This window comes from Natrix helvetica (genome assembly GCF_964273705.1).
Source record: "Natrix helvetica genome assembly, chromosome: 14".
NCBI lineage: Eukaryota > Metazoa > Chordata > Lepidosauria > Squamata > Natricidae > Natrix > Natrix helvetica.
Window position 1 is genome coordinate 5917362 of NC_138564.1, and position 17967 is coordinate 5935328.

Here is a 17967-nt window from a genome sequence, read left to right on the forward strand (position 1 = left end):
GCTGAATTCCCCTCCTTCCTTCCCTATAATGAAAACGAATGAATTTTTCACCATAACCCCAACAGATGCTGCAGTCGCCTCCTCCTGTGCATGCTTCGATCTGAAGCGCTTCACATCCGTCCTGGTGTGGGGTTAGAAGCAGAGCCATTCTTCCTTCTCATTCAATCTTTGCCCTCCTGAGAATTGGTTTCTTTACTTATTCATTTACCCGATGCGTATCCCATCTTCATTTGTTTTAAAAAAAGTGGTGTAGCTGTAGCAATAGGGTTAGGGTCACCGAAGCAGTCAGCGCGAGCTTAAATGGACTCCAGAGGATGGTAGAGGACACGAAGGCCTGGAGGAACATTGTCCATGGGGCTGCGATGGGTCGGACATCGCTTCACAACTCACAACAACAAAGGAGCTATCCAAGCAATCAAGGTGCTGAATTCTCAAGGAGGCTGTTTGACCAAAGAGGAACAGAAGGATAGCAATAGCATTTAGCACTTAAGACTTCTATACTGCTTCATGGTGCTTTACATCCCTCTCTGAGCGGTTTACAGAGTCAGCCTCTTGCCCCCAACATCTGGATCCTCCTTTTACCCACCTCAGGAGGATGGAAGGCTGAGTCAACCTTGAGCCGGTCAGGATCAAACTGCTGGCAGCGGGCAGAATTTGCCTGCAATACTGCAGTCTAATCACTGTGCAAGGAAGGACAGACAATAGCAAGAGCACTTAGACTTCTATACCGCTTCACCGTGCATTACACCCCTCTCTGAGTGATTTGCGCAGTCAGCCCTTTGCCCCCAACAATCTGGGTCCTCCTTTTACCCACCTCGGAAAGAGGGAAGGTTGAGTCAACCTTGAGCTGGTCAAGATCGAATTGCAGCTTGTGGGCAGAATTAGTCTGCAGTACTGAATTCGGATGGGTGGATGGATGATAGACAGACTAGACAGAGAGACAGACATGGAGAGAGACAGAGAGAGAGAGAGACAGACATAGATAGATAGCAGTAGCTCTTAGACTTATATACCGCTTCACAATGCTTTTACAGCCCTCTCTAAGCAGTTTATAGTCCGCATCTTACCCCCAACGATCTGGGTCCTCATTTTACCAAGCTTGGAAGGATAGAAGGCTGAGGCTACAATGGGAGCCCATAGCTCTGCCAGCATAACTTACAGTATGAAGTCGAAGGACCCCAACCAGCCCATGGTGGGCCTGTGAAATCCTTTCCAGAGCAAACTACTAAGACGCCTGTTCTTCGCTAGAGGGGGAAAAAAAGAAACCGGATTGAGTCAGATAAGAAGCATCACTTACTCTTTCCTCTGAAATTATCCTTTTTTTTTCCCCCTTCTTCCTCCTTCAGCCAGCCTGTACTTTCTTCCCCTCCTTGTATCTCAAGGCAGAGACACGGAGATTAAGGACCAAGGTTTGCAGTTGATAACAGAATCGGACATTGTTGTGATTGGGAGAAAATGTTCCCAGCCACAAAGCTGGGTGTTATCTCAACAGCTCAGCCGAATGCCAAGTGTTTAGCGGATCCCCTTGTTTCATTTCTGCAAGGAGATAGCTTTTCCTGTAAAACATCTCCATTTTAACAGCAGCAATTTTCAGTGGCGTTGGCTGGTGATGCTACCTGGTCAAAGCAGCCCCACGCAAGCTGGGAAGAAAGGAAGAAAGCTGTTTACGGTGCAGAACCCCCGTAGTGTACATTAAGTCTCCGCTCCATATTGGTGAGCTTTGAAAAGATTATCTCTGCGAGAAAGAGCGCATTGCTTGCTGTACAGCATCCGTCTCGACCGCAGGCTCTCAGGATAGATTAGAAGTACAGTGGGGTCCTTTTGCGCTCTCTGAGTCTGGTGGTTTCCTTGCAGACGTTTCGTCACCCAAACTAGGTAACGTCATCAGTGCTAGAAGGAAGGGAAAGGAGGAAAACTGTGGGGTCCTTGGTGCTCTCTGAGCTGGGTGATTTTCTTGCAGATGGGAAGAGAGCAAGGAAGGAAAAATGAGGAAAGAGGGGAAGGAAGAAGAAAGGAGGAGGAAAAAGAAGAGGAAGGAAGGAGATTATAATGGGAGTGAGGGAGGGTCTCAGGGAAGTCCTGCCTTAGCACTTGGCTACCACAAGTGTCCCCGACACGGATCCCGTGTTGCGTCCACCATGACCACCCCCTGAGGTCAAACACAACCCTCAAGGAAATCAAGTTCAACAGCCTTGGTTGAGTCTAACGGGGGCCGTTCTGTGTTGTCCCTCTTTCCTTTTTCAGAAGCCCGCACGAAAAGAAGAAGCGGCGGTCCCACTCCCACATCAAGTCCAAAGCAAGGTCCCACTCGCCGTCCGTCTCGCCAGGAAAGCAACCTGCCCATAAGAATTCCAGTCACTCGGCCAGCATCTCTCCCGTGGAGAGTCGAGGATCCAGCCAAGAGCGTTCTGGGTAATGAGCCCCCAAGAGCCCCCCATTCCGGCTGAGCGTATAAATAATCCAAACTGGGAAAGTAAATAATGGTAAAAGCAGGGGATGCCCCGGGGGAGGCGGGAGCGGGGGATGCTTGCTGATTCTCTGCCCAATAAAATAAAATACAAGCTCGGTTGCCTTTCTTCTTGAAACTTTGGGGGACGGGGGAGAGGGGAGACACAGCGAGCAGGCGTTGAGCGTGTCGGAATTGTAAATGCTCCAGCATCGCAAAAGGGGCGTGCTGCGGTAGTTTAGCTGGTTTGAACTGTTTGAACTTGCCCTTCTCCATCATCTTGTGAAGAATCGAAGGGGAGTTGAAGAGGGTTATGTAGATCGCTCAGCTCTGTGGAGGGGCTTGGCCTGGGGGGTTGAAGTGCAAGGAAAATACTATCCTGTTTGGGAAAGGGAAACCCTGCTGACCTCCAGTGAAATACCAGCACTTTACGTGTGATGCTTCTCCTTGCAGAGGTGGGGAGGGAGGGAGGTGGATGGATGGATGGATGGATGGATGGATGGATGGATGGATGGATGAATAGACAGTTAGACATATATGGAGGGAAAGGTTAGATGGATGGATGGATGGATGGATGGAGATGGGAGATAGGCAGACAGACATATGAATAGAAAGGATAGATGGATGGATATGGGAGATAAATAGCTAGACAAGGATTGAAAGGTAAGGCGGGTAGATGAATGGATGGATATTGAAAATATACATGTATGAATAGAAAGGATGAATGGATGGATGCATAGATGGATAGAAAGGTTGGATGGATGGATGGATGGATGGATGGATGGATGGATGGATGGATGGATGGATGGATGAATATGGGAGATAAATAGATAAACATGGATGGATAGAAAGGTAAGGTGGGTGGATGGATGGATATGGGAGATAGATATGTATGAATAGGATAGATGGATGGATGGATGGATGGATGGATATGGGAGATAAATAGATAAACATGGATGGATAGAAAGGTAAGGTGGGTGGATGGATGGATGTGAGAGATAGACATGTATGAATAGGATGGATGGATGGATGGATGGATGGATGGATGGATGGATGGATGGATGGATATGGGAGATAAATAGATAAACATGGATGGATAGAAAGGTAAGGTGGGTGGATGGATGGATGTGGGAGATAGACATGTATGAATAGGATGGATGGATGGATGGATGGATATGGGAGATAAATAGATAGACATGGATGGATAGAAAGGTAAGGCAGGAGATGGATGGATGGATGGATGGATGGAGATATATAAGACAGACTAAACCAGATTAGAGAGACAGATAGGGAGATGGATGGATAGATAGATGTTTTGTTACCTCTAACCAGCCTGTATTATCGCCAATCCAATTTCTGGGATTGTAGATAATAATTTGAGATTCAACTGGCAAGATTCATTTTTCAAGAGCAACAAGATTCCATCTCCACCAATTTGATTTGGAGAAGGGTTCAATCAGTAGGGAACCTTTTAGCCGCTTCATTTGGCGGGGGGGGGGGGGCTGAATGAATTAAAACAGTAAAGATGGTGGATCCTTTGGAGGATAGTAACTTTGCAGAGTTAAGAATTGATAAATTATTGAAATATTCCCTTTTTAATTAAAAAAAAACCCGGAAAGTTACCCAGGTATCAGGAAAAGATTTGGGTCGTGTGCTTAAAGACCATGCCAGAAAGCGCAAATGAGATTGAAGAAGAGCATCAGAGTAAATCTGAATTTCTCTCTCGGTCTTAGCGACCCTGCCTAAGCACGTTCTATCAGCAGAGTGAGATGCAAACCCCCAGAGCAGCTCAAATCTCTCCTAGGCAGAGTTTGTGGAAGCCATCAAACTCCCTAGCTATTCTTCCCGTGTCCCAAGAATCCATTCAGCATCTCCCACCCACCCACCCACCTTCGTCCCTAGTTGGGAAAGAAAGTCCCAGCCATGTCTGAGACGACAAAACCGCACGGAGATTGTCCGATCTCTGGATTGCATTGCAATCTCTCTGAAGTTATTTGAAGGCCTCTGACATCTCGAATCAATCTGAAGGCTCAGTGTGACTAGAATGATTCCACTGGCTCTCCGTGGAATCCCGATTTCCCCCTTTGAAGCTTTGCCTGGCTCGTCTCCCAGAGCTGCGTTTTTAATTTTATTCTCTTGCATTTCTGTGAGAACCAATGGTGGGATGCAAAAAATGTTTACTACCTGTTCTGTGGCCGTGGCTTGGTGGTCATGGTAGGGGAAGGATAGTGTTAAATCCCCATTCCCTCCCCTCTCCAGAGGAAGGATACTGCAAAACCCCCATTTCCTCCTGATCAGCTGGGACTCGGGAGGCAGAGAATAGATGGGGGCGGGGCCAGCCAGAGGTGGTATTTACCGGATCTCTGAACTACTCAAAATTTCCATTTGAGGTTCTCCAGAACTGGTCAGAACCTGCTCAATCCCACCTCTGGTGAGAATCCCAGAACGTTGGGGTATTTTTTAAATTTATTATTATTATTATTACCCTGTTTCCCCCAAAATAAGACCTCCCTGGATAATAAGCCCAATCTGGCTTTTGAGTGCATGCGCTCAAATAAGCCCTCTCCTGAAAATAAGCCCTCCCCTGAAAATATTGCAACCCAGCAGCAGCCATGAAGTGACCACGCTCACCGCCTCCTGTACCTCATAAAGAATAAGACCTCCCCGAAAATAAGGCCAAGCGCTTATTTTGGGGATCAAAAGAAAATAAGACCCTGTTTGTTGCTGTTGTTGTTATTATTATTATTATCTCCTCTTTTTTCTTCTTCTCAGCTTCCTCTTCTTCCTCCTCAGCTTCCTCCTCCTCCTCCTCCTCCCTCTTCTTCTTCTCCTTCTCCTCCTCCTCCTCCTCCTCCTCCTCCTCCTCCTCCTCCTTCTTCTTCCCCCTCCTTTACTTTGGGAGATGTTCTAGGGAATTGTTTCTTTGCCAAAAAAAAAAAAAAACACCCTGGCTTTGTGCGAGAAAACTGGTCATCAGCGAATGTTGCAGAAGCAGCTTAATTTTAATTATTAATTATATGGGAATATTTGTGGAGAAGCTGCAAGTTAAGGATGCACCACTGATGAGAATTTGCAGTGGGGGGGCTGGTCCATGCCTCGTGTCAGAGTCCAACCTAGACATTCCTCTGATTATATTTTGTTTCCCCCACTGATCTTACAAGTTGTTTAAAAGGCAGACTGATCGCATTCGTTTCGATGCACCTAGCTTTTGGGGAGGGGAAAAAAATCTGCCTCTGCCTCCCAGCAATTTGCCTCCTTGCAGCAAACAACAAGCAGCCTGTTTCAGTTTCAGTACAGCCTGATTCGCACAAGTAGCTGATTGGCGGTTGGATCGGCCTCCCGACTATCAGCTGTTTCAGGCTACAGGGATTGCCATAGCCTATTGCCATCTCTGTGTGCCCCCTTTTCGGTCTCCGCATCCTGTTTTACGCCTCTGCACATCCCGTTTTCGGCTTCCGCGTGCCCCAGGATCGGAATGGGCCAAAAATGGGGTGCACGGAAGCCAAAAATGGAATGCGGAGGCTGAAAATGGGGTGCACGGAGGCGGCAATAGGCAATGGCAATCTCTGCAGCCTGAAACAGCTGAACGTCGGGAGGCTGACAATCAGCTGTTTGTGCTAAAGTTGAAACTGAAACTTGCTGTTGGCTGTTTGCTGCAAGGAGGCAAATTGCTGGGAAGCAGAGGCCAAAGGGTGGGGGCCGGCAGGTGAGCCGGGCTACATTTGGTGTATAAGACGCACCCAAATTTTCACCCTTTTTAAAGGGGGAGCGCGTCTTATACTCTGAAAAATACGGTAATTCGGGTATTAAGGTATTAAGACAGGTCAATCACCCGTCAATTGATTGTTTCTTTTCTTCTCAAATTTTTAGGGGAGTGCCTTTGGAAAAAGAGGGCCAGATCTCTTCCGCAATTGTGTCGTCTGTTCAGAGTAAAATCACTCAGGTACAATATAATGTGTGTTCTGGATTTTACAAGGCTTCGAAGTTACCGCAGTCCTTGCATATTGTGGGGTGTCGGGGTTTTGAACGTTCAAAGGAGATGCCTAAAAGCGGACCTCTGCTTTGTGAGAGGAGGGAGTGTCTTCGTTGTCCTTTGGTGCCAGTGTTTGCGATTTAACAGACAGCTCTCCGCTCACAACCACAAACAGAAATTCCGTCACTAAGCAAAGCTGTTGTTAAATGAATCGCGGCTAGGTTTACACCGAAATTTTACTGAAAAATAAGAGTTGTTTTCTGAACTGAAAAAAATTATTGTAAAAATAATAAAGGCAGGATAGGAATACATAAAAATTTAAAAGGTGGTTAGGAATGAGTGGGTTTAGCCCCAGCCCCCAAACCAGTCCCATATCCTTTACCTTTACCTTTATTTCGATTTTTATACCGCCCCCTCTCCCCAAAGGGACTCGGGGCGGTGTACAGTCAAATAAAACAGATAAAATGGAATACAAACATACAAACATAAAAACATAGAAGAGGAGGCAATACGACACTGTACAAAGTAAAGTAGATAAAAACAGTATTTCAACAATCCTAAAAAATACCCAATTAAAATTACCCAGTTAAAATATATCTGCCAGGAGGTATAATAAGGTTATGAATGGTCCAGGCCGGCTAAACGGAACAGGTGAGTCTTCAGTTTTCGTCGAAAGGAGGGAAAGTCGGTGGTGGTTCTGATATCGGGGGGAGGTCATTCCAGAGGGTTGGGCCCATCACAGAGAAGGCTCTACTCCTAGGTGCACAGCACCCGGAGGAGTCCTTCCCTGTGAGAGCGAATCGGTCGCAGGGAAGTGTGTGGTAGGATGCGATCCCGCATAGTTTTCTTCTGTTCTTTTACAGACAGAAACTTTTTTCTGTTCCCAACAAACTTTAAATCTCTCTTCTTTTGGGTCCTTGCAATATATATATTTTTAAAAAGTCTTGCATCCATCATCCACGGAGAGTCTCTATCACCCAATCATGGTTGTCTCAAAGTTGCTTTTTCCAAAAGTCAACTAGACTTTCTTGGGTTTTTTCCCCTTGAAAATGTTTCGCTTCTCATCTGAGAAGCTTCTTGAGTTCTAGGGAGGAAAAAAAAAACAAAGTCCGTTTGCCATTTTCTTTTGGCATTTGAGTACTTTTAATCTAGTCCATTCCAAAGCCCACAACACCCTGCCTTTTTTTTGTAACATTTTTTTCCCCTTCATTAAAGTTATCAAGTGCTTTAAAGGTTAAATATCTTAACACTGTTAGGTACAGCAGGGGAAAAACAAGGACACTGAAAAACTGTGATAAGGTTCATTTACAGATTTGGATATAATAACAACGCTACAGGGGGGAGGGGTGTTCTTGGTCAAAGGATTAGAATGGAATGGAACTGAATTGAATAAGGAATAGAATAGAATAAGGAACGGAACAGAATAGAATAGAATAACAGAGTTGGAAGGGACCTTGGAGGTCTTCTAGTCCAACCCCCTGCCTAGGCAGGAAACCCTACACCACTTCAGGCAAATGGCTATCCAACATCTTCTTAAAGACTTCCAGTGTTGGGGCATTCACAACTTCTGGAGGCAAGCTGTTCCACGGATTAATTGTTCTAACTGTTTAGGAAATTTCTCCTCAGTTCTAGGTTGCTTCTCTCCTTGATTAGTTTCCACTCATTGCTGCTTGTCCTACCCTCAGGTGCTCTGGAGAATAGTTTGACTCTGTCTTCTTTGTGGCAACCCCTGAGATATTGGAAGACTGCTATCATGCCTCCCCTAGTCCTTCTTTCTATTAAACTAGACATACCCAGTTCCTGCAACCGTTCTTCATATGTTTTAGCCTCCAGCTCCCTAATCATCTTTGTTGAAAATAGCTTAAATAGGCCTATTATTCCTTCAGCACACCAAGCACGGTGCATATAAAACACCTTCTCCTGTGTTCAGTTTTCCTTCACGCAACCTGGCCAAGAAAACAATAATTTTAACAATCACTCTGTTCGGCTTCCCTTTCTTTAAAAAAAACCACCCATCGTCTTGGGTTTATTGCAAATTTAATTTGATTTGGTAGGACTGCCTCTAAATGAGCTTTGGCATTTCTCTAAATACGTTAATTTCCAGGCATTGCAACGGATGAATTTTAATAATTTGCACCATTTTTCCTAAGCGTGATCACAGAATGCATGTTTCTCTCTGAAAGAGGATATATTTTTTAAAAAATATATTTTTATTGTTTGCATGTAAATAAAAGTCAACGTGAAAACAAATAACATACATACTATTTAAAACAGTGCTACTGTTGTACAGTTATTTTTGACCATCGTATTCATTTTAATACAATGATGCATATATAGTAACTCTTTCCAAGTCCACCTGACCTAATTTTTTCATATTCCAACCTCCACCTCGTGCTTCTAACCATTGATAGAATCTGTTCCATGTATCATAATATTCTGTCTCTCCTTTGTATTTTATTTTTAATGTTAGTCTATCCATTTCTGCACAGACCAGTATCTTCCTTATTATCTCCTCCTCTGAAAAGGGGCGTTTTCACTCTTCCACTGCTGTGCATACATCATAAAGTTCAAGCCAGAATTATTTCTATTAGGCATTATATCACATGGCTATGATAAAGGTAAAGGTTCCCCTCGCACATATGTGCTAGTCGTTCCCGACTCTAGGGGGCGGTGCTCATCTCTGTTTCCAAGCCAAAGAGCCAGCAATGTCCGAAGACGTCTCCGTGGTCATGTGGCCGGCATGACTCAACGCCAAAGGCGCATGGAACGCTGTCACCTTCCCACCAAAGGTGGTTCCTATTTTTCTGCTTGTGTTTTTAATGTGCTTTCGAACTGCTAGGTTGGCAGAAGCTGGGACAAGTCACGGGAGCTCACTCCGTTACGCAGCGCTAGGGATTCGAACCGTTGAACTGCCGACCTTTCTGATCGACAAGCTCAGCGTCTTAGCCACTGAGCCACCACGTCCCTTGATGATAAAGGGACAATATATCTAATGTGACACATCCTGACCGCAGCAAGAATGGTTGAAAGAAAGAGGATTTTTGATAATCAGATGACTGAATCGATTGGAAATGTGGGATTTTTGTCCAAAGTGGCTGCTTACTTTTGACAAGGCGAGATATAAAGCAGCGGTCGAGCTTCGTAAAGTGTTCTTAACTTTAGACCTTGGAAAATGATCCCCCAGTGAAAAGATTCCTTTCTCCCTATTGAGGAAAAAGAAATTCAGAAAACCGACTTTTATTTGCTTCCTTGTTTAGAAAACGGGCACAAGAAATGGCGTGTCCTGAGAGACTTTTCTGCATTACGAAAACGTTGTATACATTTTACTGACAGCCGTGGTTAAAATCTTGGATATCCTCCTGTTAGTTACATTTTCCAGCGTGGCTGAACAAAAGCCAGCAATTTTGCAGCGCAGACATAGCCAAGGAAATGTTTCCATGATATTGAAACTGGCCATTTGAATTCGGGGAGCCAAAAATTTCTTGCTTCCTCTAGTTGCAAAAGGACAGTCCGCTCAGAAGCAAAAAAGATAAAAGAAAAACATCATGTAATTTGCTTAAAGCACGTTTCCCTGCAAAAGGTAGAGGTGTGAGCACATCGTGTTTTTTGATACACAATGCTAGTTAACAGCTTTGCACGGTTATTTACAGAATAACAGAGCCCTGGACGGGGGGGGGGGTTCATCTAGTCCCAACCCCCTGCTTGAGCAGAAGTCCTTAGACGATTTCCTCACTAGCCAGGACATTTCTCCTTAGTTCTAAGTTGCTTCTCTCCTTGATTGGTTTCCACCCATTGCTTCTTGTCCTGCCTTCAGGTGGCTTTGGAGAAAAGCTTGATCCCTTCTTCTTTGTTGCAGCCCCTGAGATACTAGAAGACTGCTATCATGTCACTCCTGGTCCTTCTTTTCACTCAACTAGATATAACTCAATTCCTGTCCTCGCCCTTTTTATGTTTTTATAAATAATGTTTACAGTGTTTATTATAAGCAGCCTTCTGCTGTCGTAATATAGAATAGGAATAGGAGTAGAGTAGAATGGAATGGAATAGATAGGATAGGATAGGATAGGATAGGATAGGATAGGATAGGATAGGATAGGATAGAATTCAATTCTTTATTGGCCAAGTGTGATTGGACACACAAGGAATTTGTCTTTGGTGCAAACTCTCTCAGTGTACATAAAAGACAAGATACATAGAATAGAATAGAATTCAATTCTTTATTGGCCAAGTGTGATTGGACACACAAGGAATTTGTCTTTGGTACATATGCTCCCAGTGTACATAAAAAGACAAGATATATTCATCAAGAATCATAAGGTACAACACTTAATGATAGTCATAGGGTACAAATAAGCAATCAAACCATACTAAGAAACAATATAAATCGTAAGGATACAAGCAACAATATTACAGTAAAAAAGTCATAAGTGGGAGGAGATGGGTGATAGAAACAATGAAAAGATTAATAATAATAGTAATGCAGACTTAGTAAATAGTTTGACAGTGTTGAGGGAATTATTTGTTTAGCAGAGTGATGGCATTTGGGGGGGGGGAAATCTTCTTGTGTCTAGTTGTTCTGGTGTGCAGTGCCCTATAGCATCGTTTTGAGGGTAGGAGTTGAAACAATTTATGTCCAGGATATGAGGGACCTGTAGATGTTTTCACAGCCCTCTTTTTGACTCGTGCAGTGTGCGGGTCCTCAATGGAAGGCAGGTTGGTAGCCATTGTTTTTTTCTGCAGTTCTGATTCTCCTCCGAAGTCTCTGTCTGTCTTGTTGGGTTGCAGAGCCAAATCAGACAGTTACGGAGGTGCACATGACAGACTGAATAATTCCTCCATAGAACTGTATAGAATTATTTCTTTCTGGAGGAAAAAAAAACGCACACTTCTGATGCCCCAATTTTTAAGATAGCACAGTGAGATTCAAGGATGTAGACGCCCTGCAATGCATAACCTAAGGACAGTCAGTGTTGGAAAGTGCATTGGCAGATTTGATGGAATTGTTCTGATCTGACAAAATTGTTCCCCTTTGGGGCAGTGTCTCTGAAGCCACAGCTTGCCCCTGGTCTGATCTTTTTCAGGAGTAGTCCTAAAAAAAGACTGCTTTTGAGAAATGTCAAACCATCCCAAGCAATTAAATGAGATGGCTAACCAAACTCAGCTTACCTAAAATATTCTCATTCTTTCTCTCTCTCCCTCTCTCTCTCTCTCTCTCTCTCTCTCTCTCTCTCTCTCTCTCTCTCTATATATATATATATATATATATATATATATATATATATATCTTTATCTCCCTCCCTTCCTCCTTCTTTCTGTCTTTCTTTCTTTCTTTCTTTCTTTCTTTCTTTCTTTCTTTCTTTCTTTCTTTCTTTTGGGTGCTGGTTATCCTTGACAGAATTTGTAAGCAGACTGGGAGCTACGCACTTATATATCCATTTTACATTTTGTTCGTGGAGATAGATTTGTGGAGTCCTTGGTGCTTTGGTATTTTTACTTAGACGTTTTATTACTGAACTAGGGAACCTCATCAGTGCTAGAAGAGAGTGGGGTTGTTTCCTCCCTATCAGTGTTGATGGGAGTGTTTGGTGATTCCTTGATTAAGCTGGGTTTTGTTTTTTTTACTGAGTTCCTTGATTGGAGAAATTGTATTGAGGTACAAACAGAGAGCAAACCCCACTCCGTTCTAGCACTGATGATGTTACCTAGTTGGGTAACGAAATGTTTGCAAGAAAATAACACAGCTCAGAGAGCATCAAGGACCCCACAGTCCTCCTCCTCCACTCTGCAGACCCCCCTCACTTCTAGCACTGATGATGTTGCCTAGTTAGGTAATGAAACGCCTGCAAGAAAACCACCAAGCTCAGATAGCACCAAGGATCCCACGGTCCTCTTCCTCCTTCTCCACTCTGCAAACCCCACTCCCTTCTAGCACTGACGATGTTATATAGTTGGGTAATGAAACGCCTGCAAGAAAACCACCAAGCTCAGATAGCACCAAGGATCCCACGGTCCTCTTCCTCCTTCTCCGCTCTGCAAACCCCACTCCCTTCTAGCACTGACGGTGTTATCTAGTTGGGTAATGAAACGTCTGCAAGAAAATAATCCAGCTGAGATAGCACCAAGGACCCCACAGTCCTCCTCCTCTTCCACTCTGCAACCCCCACTCCAGTGGTGTGATTCAAATTTTTTTTACTACCGGTTCTGTGGCAGGGGAAGGTTACTGCAAAATCCCCATTTCCTCCCAATCATCTGGGACTCGGGAGGCAGAGAATAGATGGGGGCAGGGACAGCCAGAGGTGGTATTTACCTGTTCTCCAAACTATTCACAGTTTCCGCTACCGGTTCTCCAGAACTGTTCAGAACCTGCTGAATCGCCACCTCTGCCCCACTCCCTTCTAGCACTGATGATGTTACCTAATTGGGTAATGAAACACCTGCAAGAAGACCACTGAGCTCGGAAAGCACCAAAGGGCCTACAATTCAACCCTGAGCTACAGATATTCCCTTCCTTTGGCGAGGTGGAATTTTTGGGTGGTAAGAAAAATACATGCCGTGGAAGAGGTCCTCAGAGGCAGACAATTTGTTTGGTTATTATTGCTGTCTGACATCGTTTCTATGCTTCCTTTGTGTGCAGGATCTAATGGCCAAGGTGAGGGCGATGCTTGCAGCTTCTAAAAATATTTCAACCAGTGCCTCTTGAGACGGAAGGATGAAATCTCCAGGAGGAACAGAAAGTCCTCGTTTCCGCGGCGGGGAAACGAGTCTTCTTGTGACGCCGTTGAGTTGCCGGGGAAGGGAGCCTTGTAAATTATGTTCTGATTGGTTTCTCAGTAAGAATTTTACGAGAGGTGCCTGTATATTTGTAAATACGACATTCCGGCGAGTGTTACACAAATAAAAATGCAGAGAAATCCTTTTTATTAGCTAAAGGCTTTCTGGAAGTTGGTTGGTTATTGTTTTCTTTTTCTTTTCTTTTTTTCTTTGTTTCAGATGACCTTATACTCATTTTTCAATCAGGGTCCTCTAAAGTGGTTTGTATAAATTGAATTGAGCAGAAGAAAGCGAGGAAATGCTCATAAAAAGCAACCGGCAAAGTGTGGGGGGGGGGGAATTAGGCCGAAGGAGTGACATTTATTGAGCCGTATAGATTTTGCTTGGAGAGAATAATGCAAAAGGGGTCGAAGGGAGCAGATTCCTAATATTCTCCAGGCTGTAATTGGGAGCTGACTTGCAGGGTTTTATGGCCTCCAGTCAGAAAAAAAGCTAGTTATTTACTTGGTGGCAACCATTCTAAGATTTGGAATAAGACTTCTTAATACCTTGCTGGAAGGAGAACTCGGGATCCTCCAGATATCCAGAGTTCTGCCCGTAAAGGTAAACTTCAATTTATTTGACTTTATAATAAAATGGGCTTGATAAATCAACACAGCTTGAAAATTAATGAGTAGGTATGTTCAGCCTCTCTCCTTCCCTCCCTCAAGCTTGTATCATCTCCTCTCCCCTTGTCTCCCTCAGGCTTGCCCCACAGAAGCCTCTCCTCTCCCCTTCTCTCCCTCAGGCTTGTATCATCTCCTCTCCCCTTCTCTCCCTCAGGCTGGCCCCACTGATCCTCTCCTATCTTATCCCCTTCTCTCCCTCAGTCTAATTCCTTAGCATCAGAGCGTTTTTCAGGTGGGGAGGGGGAGTAGAATGTCTAAATTCCCAGCCCGTAGGCCGGATGAGTCACACGCTGGCCACGCCCATGCTCAAGTGGCAGTTGGAACAGAATTCTTTTCAGGTGGGGAGGGGGAGTAGAACGTGTAACTCCTTAGCATCAGAGCATGTTAATAATATAAGAAATATTAATGTTCTGATTATCATTTCTAAAAAACCTTTCTTAGCGAGCACCTAGAAGCCGGGGAATATATGTGCCAAATTTCAAGTTTGTAGGTTTTACGGTTTTGGAGATTTCGTGATAAGTCGTGAGTGGAATTTCACTTTTAGGAAGGTAGGGAGGGAGAGAGAGAGAGAGAGATGATAGATGGATGGATGGATGATGGATGGATAGATGATAGAAAGATGTAGGTAGGTAGGGGGAGAGAGAGAGAGAGATGATAGATAGATAGATGATAGATAGATAGATAGATAGATAGATAGATAGATAGATAGATAGATAGATAGATAGATAGATAGATGATAGATAGATGATGATAGAAAGATAGATTTATTTATTTATTTATTTGTTTATTTATTTATTTATTTATTTATTGGATTTCTAAACCGCCCCCTCTCCCAAAAAGGGACTCGGGGCGGTATACAGTCAGATAAAATGCAGATAAAATACATGAATAACAATATAAATAGTATAAAAACAATTAAATACTAAACATTTAGATGGAGGAGAAGAGACTGTACAAGAAATAAATATGCTATGGAAACCCTAAAAAACATCCCCAATTAAAATACCCAAACCCAGTTAAAATATATCCCCGGGAGACAAAACTAAGAGAGTGCCAGGCCAGCTGATTGAAACAGGTGAGTTTTTAATTTTTGACGGAAGGAGCGGAGGTCGGTGGTGGTTCTGATGTCGGGGGGGGGAGGTCATTCCAGAGGGTTGGGCCCATCACAGAGAAGGACCTACTCCTAGGTGTCGCCCGCTGGCATTGCCTAGCGGACGGCACCAGGAGGAGTCCCTCCCTGTGTGAGCGGATTGGTCGTAGGGACGTGTGTGGTAGGATGCGATCCTGCAGATAACTAGGTCCTATGCCATGGAGCGCTTTAAAGATGGTAATCAATACCTTGAAACGCACCCGAAAGGCCACAGGTAGCCAGTGCAGCTTGCGCAGGAGGGGTGTTACGTGGGAGTATCGTGTACTCCCCATGATGACCCGCGCGGCTGCGTTCTGAACTAGCTGCAGTCTCCGGATGCGTCCCAAGGGAAGCCCCATGTAGAGGGCATTGCAGTAGTCCAGGCGAGACGTCACCAGCGCATGAGTGACCGTGCGCAGGGCACTCCGGTCCAGTAGGGGGCGCAATTGGCGCACCAGGCGGACCTGGTGGAACGCCCCCCTTGCCACGGCTGCCACATGGTCCTCCATTGACAGCCGGGCATCAAGGAGGACGCCCAAATTGCGCGCCCGTTCCACAGGGGACAGTTGTTCGCCCCCTATGGCCAGCGAAGGTGTCAGCTGGCTGAACCGAGGTGCCGGTAGCCACAGCCACTCAGTCTTGGAGGGGTTGAGTTTGAGTCTGTTGTCCCCATCCAGACCCCGACGGCTTCCAAACACCGGGACATCACTTCGACAGCCTCGCTGGGATGGTTTGGGGTTGAAATGTACAGCTGAGTATCATCAGCGTACAGGTGGTACTCAACCCCAAAACCACGGATGATCTCACCCAGCGGCTTCACATATGCGTTGAACAGGAGAGGCGAGAGGACCGACCCCTGTGGCACCCCACAAGTGAGTGGCCTCAGGGTCGACCTCTGCCCCCCTGTCAACACACATTGCTTCCGGTCGGAGAGGTAGGAGCCGAACCACCGCAAAACGGTGCCTCCGACTCCCATCCCCTCCAACCGGCGCAATAGGATACCATGGTCGATGGTCTCAAAAGCCGCCGAGAGGTCTAATAGGACCAGGATAGAGGAGCAACCCCTATCTCTGGCCCTCCAGAGATCATCGACCAACGCGACCAAGGCTGTCTCTGTGCTGTGCCCGGGTCGGAAGCCGGACTGGCGTGGGTCTAGATAATTGGATTCGTCCAGGTGTCGTGGAAAGATAGATAGATGATAGATAGATAGATGATTGATAGATAGATAGATAGATAGATAGATAGATAGATAGATAGATAGATAGATAGATAGATAGATAGATAGATAGATAGATGATAGATTGATTGATAGATAGATAGATGATAGATAGATAGATAGATAGATGATAGATAGATAGATAGATAGATAGATAGATAGATAGATAGATAGATAGATAGATAGATAGATAGATAGATAGATAGATAGATGCTGTAGCCATGGAGTTGGCAGACTGTCTCTCTTACACACAAACAAACAATTTATTTGGACTTTTAATTAAAAATATATTGGGAGCTTGGTGGATATAATAATAATCCACTTCTTGAAGCAATTCTTGTTGAAAATGCAAGGGCAGAAGACTTGCATTTTGCTGCCAAATTTCCTTGGGCAATTCTTGAAGTATCCGGGATGCTCCATCCCAAATCCACCAGTTCAGAATTGGGGCTGGGCTAATGGTGGGAGGGTCTAGAAACACCACAGCTGGAATCCTTGTGAAATTAAGTCTTGGGAAGAAGGGGTTGATGCGTAATCCATTTTGAAATTAGTCATAAAGGAATAAAATTAGTATAATAAAATCTCAGCCAGCTTTAGGCATTGGGAGGGGACGGGTGATTTAACGCTAGCTGTTTCCAAGTTTGTTTTAGTGTGTGGAGCCTCTTTAATTTAATAGTAAATGAATTCACTCACCTATTTTTCCTTGACATACTATTATTGTTTCTACAATCACTTTACCAAACACAAAACCACTGCTGTGAATCGTGCTTAACTTGGTCCAGGTCCCAAACACAGTGTTAAAAATGAGGAAACACTAGAAAAAGCCACAGTCTGCTGAGTCATCATTTTAGAGATACTTCCTTACCTAAACAGATCAACCGAACGACCCTAGGAAGGGGAAAGGAAAGGGTTTTGATTTCCTGCTGGCTTCCCCATTGACTTTGCTGGTGGGAAATCACATTGGAGATCCCAATCACATGACTGTTAGGTGGGTGTGGAAGCACTGCAGGGTGGCGAGGTGGCTCTATAGGGGGGATACAATTTTGCCAAAGCAACTGGCCTGAAGATCTTTTCAATTTCAATCCCTCAGGAGTCTTGGATATCGCAGATTTGGGGCACTTTTTTTTTTCCCTAACCTATTTGAGGCACCTTGATTCAAAAACTGCTATCCTGCATTGCCCCGTTTCATCCGGCAGAAAATCGGGAGAGTTTTAATAGTTTATAGACGTTGCCTTGCCTTTATAAATGGCGACTGGCAAAGCGCACTGAATCTTACCAGTTCCCTATAATTAAAGCTTGTACGAATGGAGCACAATACCTCTTGGGAAAAACTCAAAGAAATCAAGAGGGTTTTTTAAGTGGAGGCTCTGAACGAGAGCCAGATTAAAATTTCGAATACGACTTGTTTCCGCCTTTAAAAGGTGGAACAGTTGAGTTTTATAAGATCGCGCGTGACAAAGCCTTTTGACTTCCCGGATTGATTGATTCATTTTTAAATCTGGAGGCTTTGAGGTTACAAAGTATTAGGAACTTTGTAAAATCCTCCCGTTAAAAGGCTCAAACGTTTTGCTTTAAAACTTGGCCATCGTTCAGGCAAGCATGAATCCTTGTGATTTCAGCATTACATCCGTTGTCATTTTCTTAGCAAATTGGCCATTGTTAGATCTAGGCTGCAATCCAGGTATTTTTCAAGTGGTCTTAGGGTCTGCATGAAGGAGTTCCAATACTCGTTTGTTTTGGGGTTGGTTTTTTTTGGGGAGATCATCA

At 44.5% G+C, this 17967-nt stretch overlaps 1 protein-coding gene across 5 annotated transcripts in view; it reads left to right on the plus strand.

Moving 5' to 3' along the window:
* The window catches only part of SFSWAP (splicing factor SWAP), a 109831-nt gene extending 96471 nt beyond the window's left edge, over window positions 1-13360 (plus strand). For all 5 annotated transcript variants that reach the window (XM_081966875.1, XM_081966876.1, XM_081966878.1 and 2 more), the window contains 3 exons: window positions 2245-2412; window positions 6317-6389; window positions 13054-13360. In XM_081966875.1, coding sequence (XP_081823001.1) covers window positions 2245-2412; window positions 6317-6389; window positions 13054-13119 — 307 coding nt within the window. In that variant the 3' untranslated portion in view covers window positions 13120-13360. The remainder of the gene's footprint in view (window positions 1-2244; window positions 2413-6316; window positions 6390-13053) is intronic.
* The last annotated feature ends 4607 nt before the right edge of the window (window positions 13361-17967 follow it).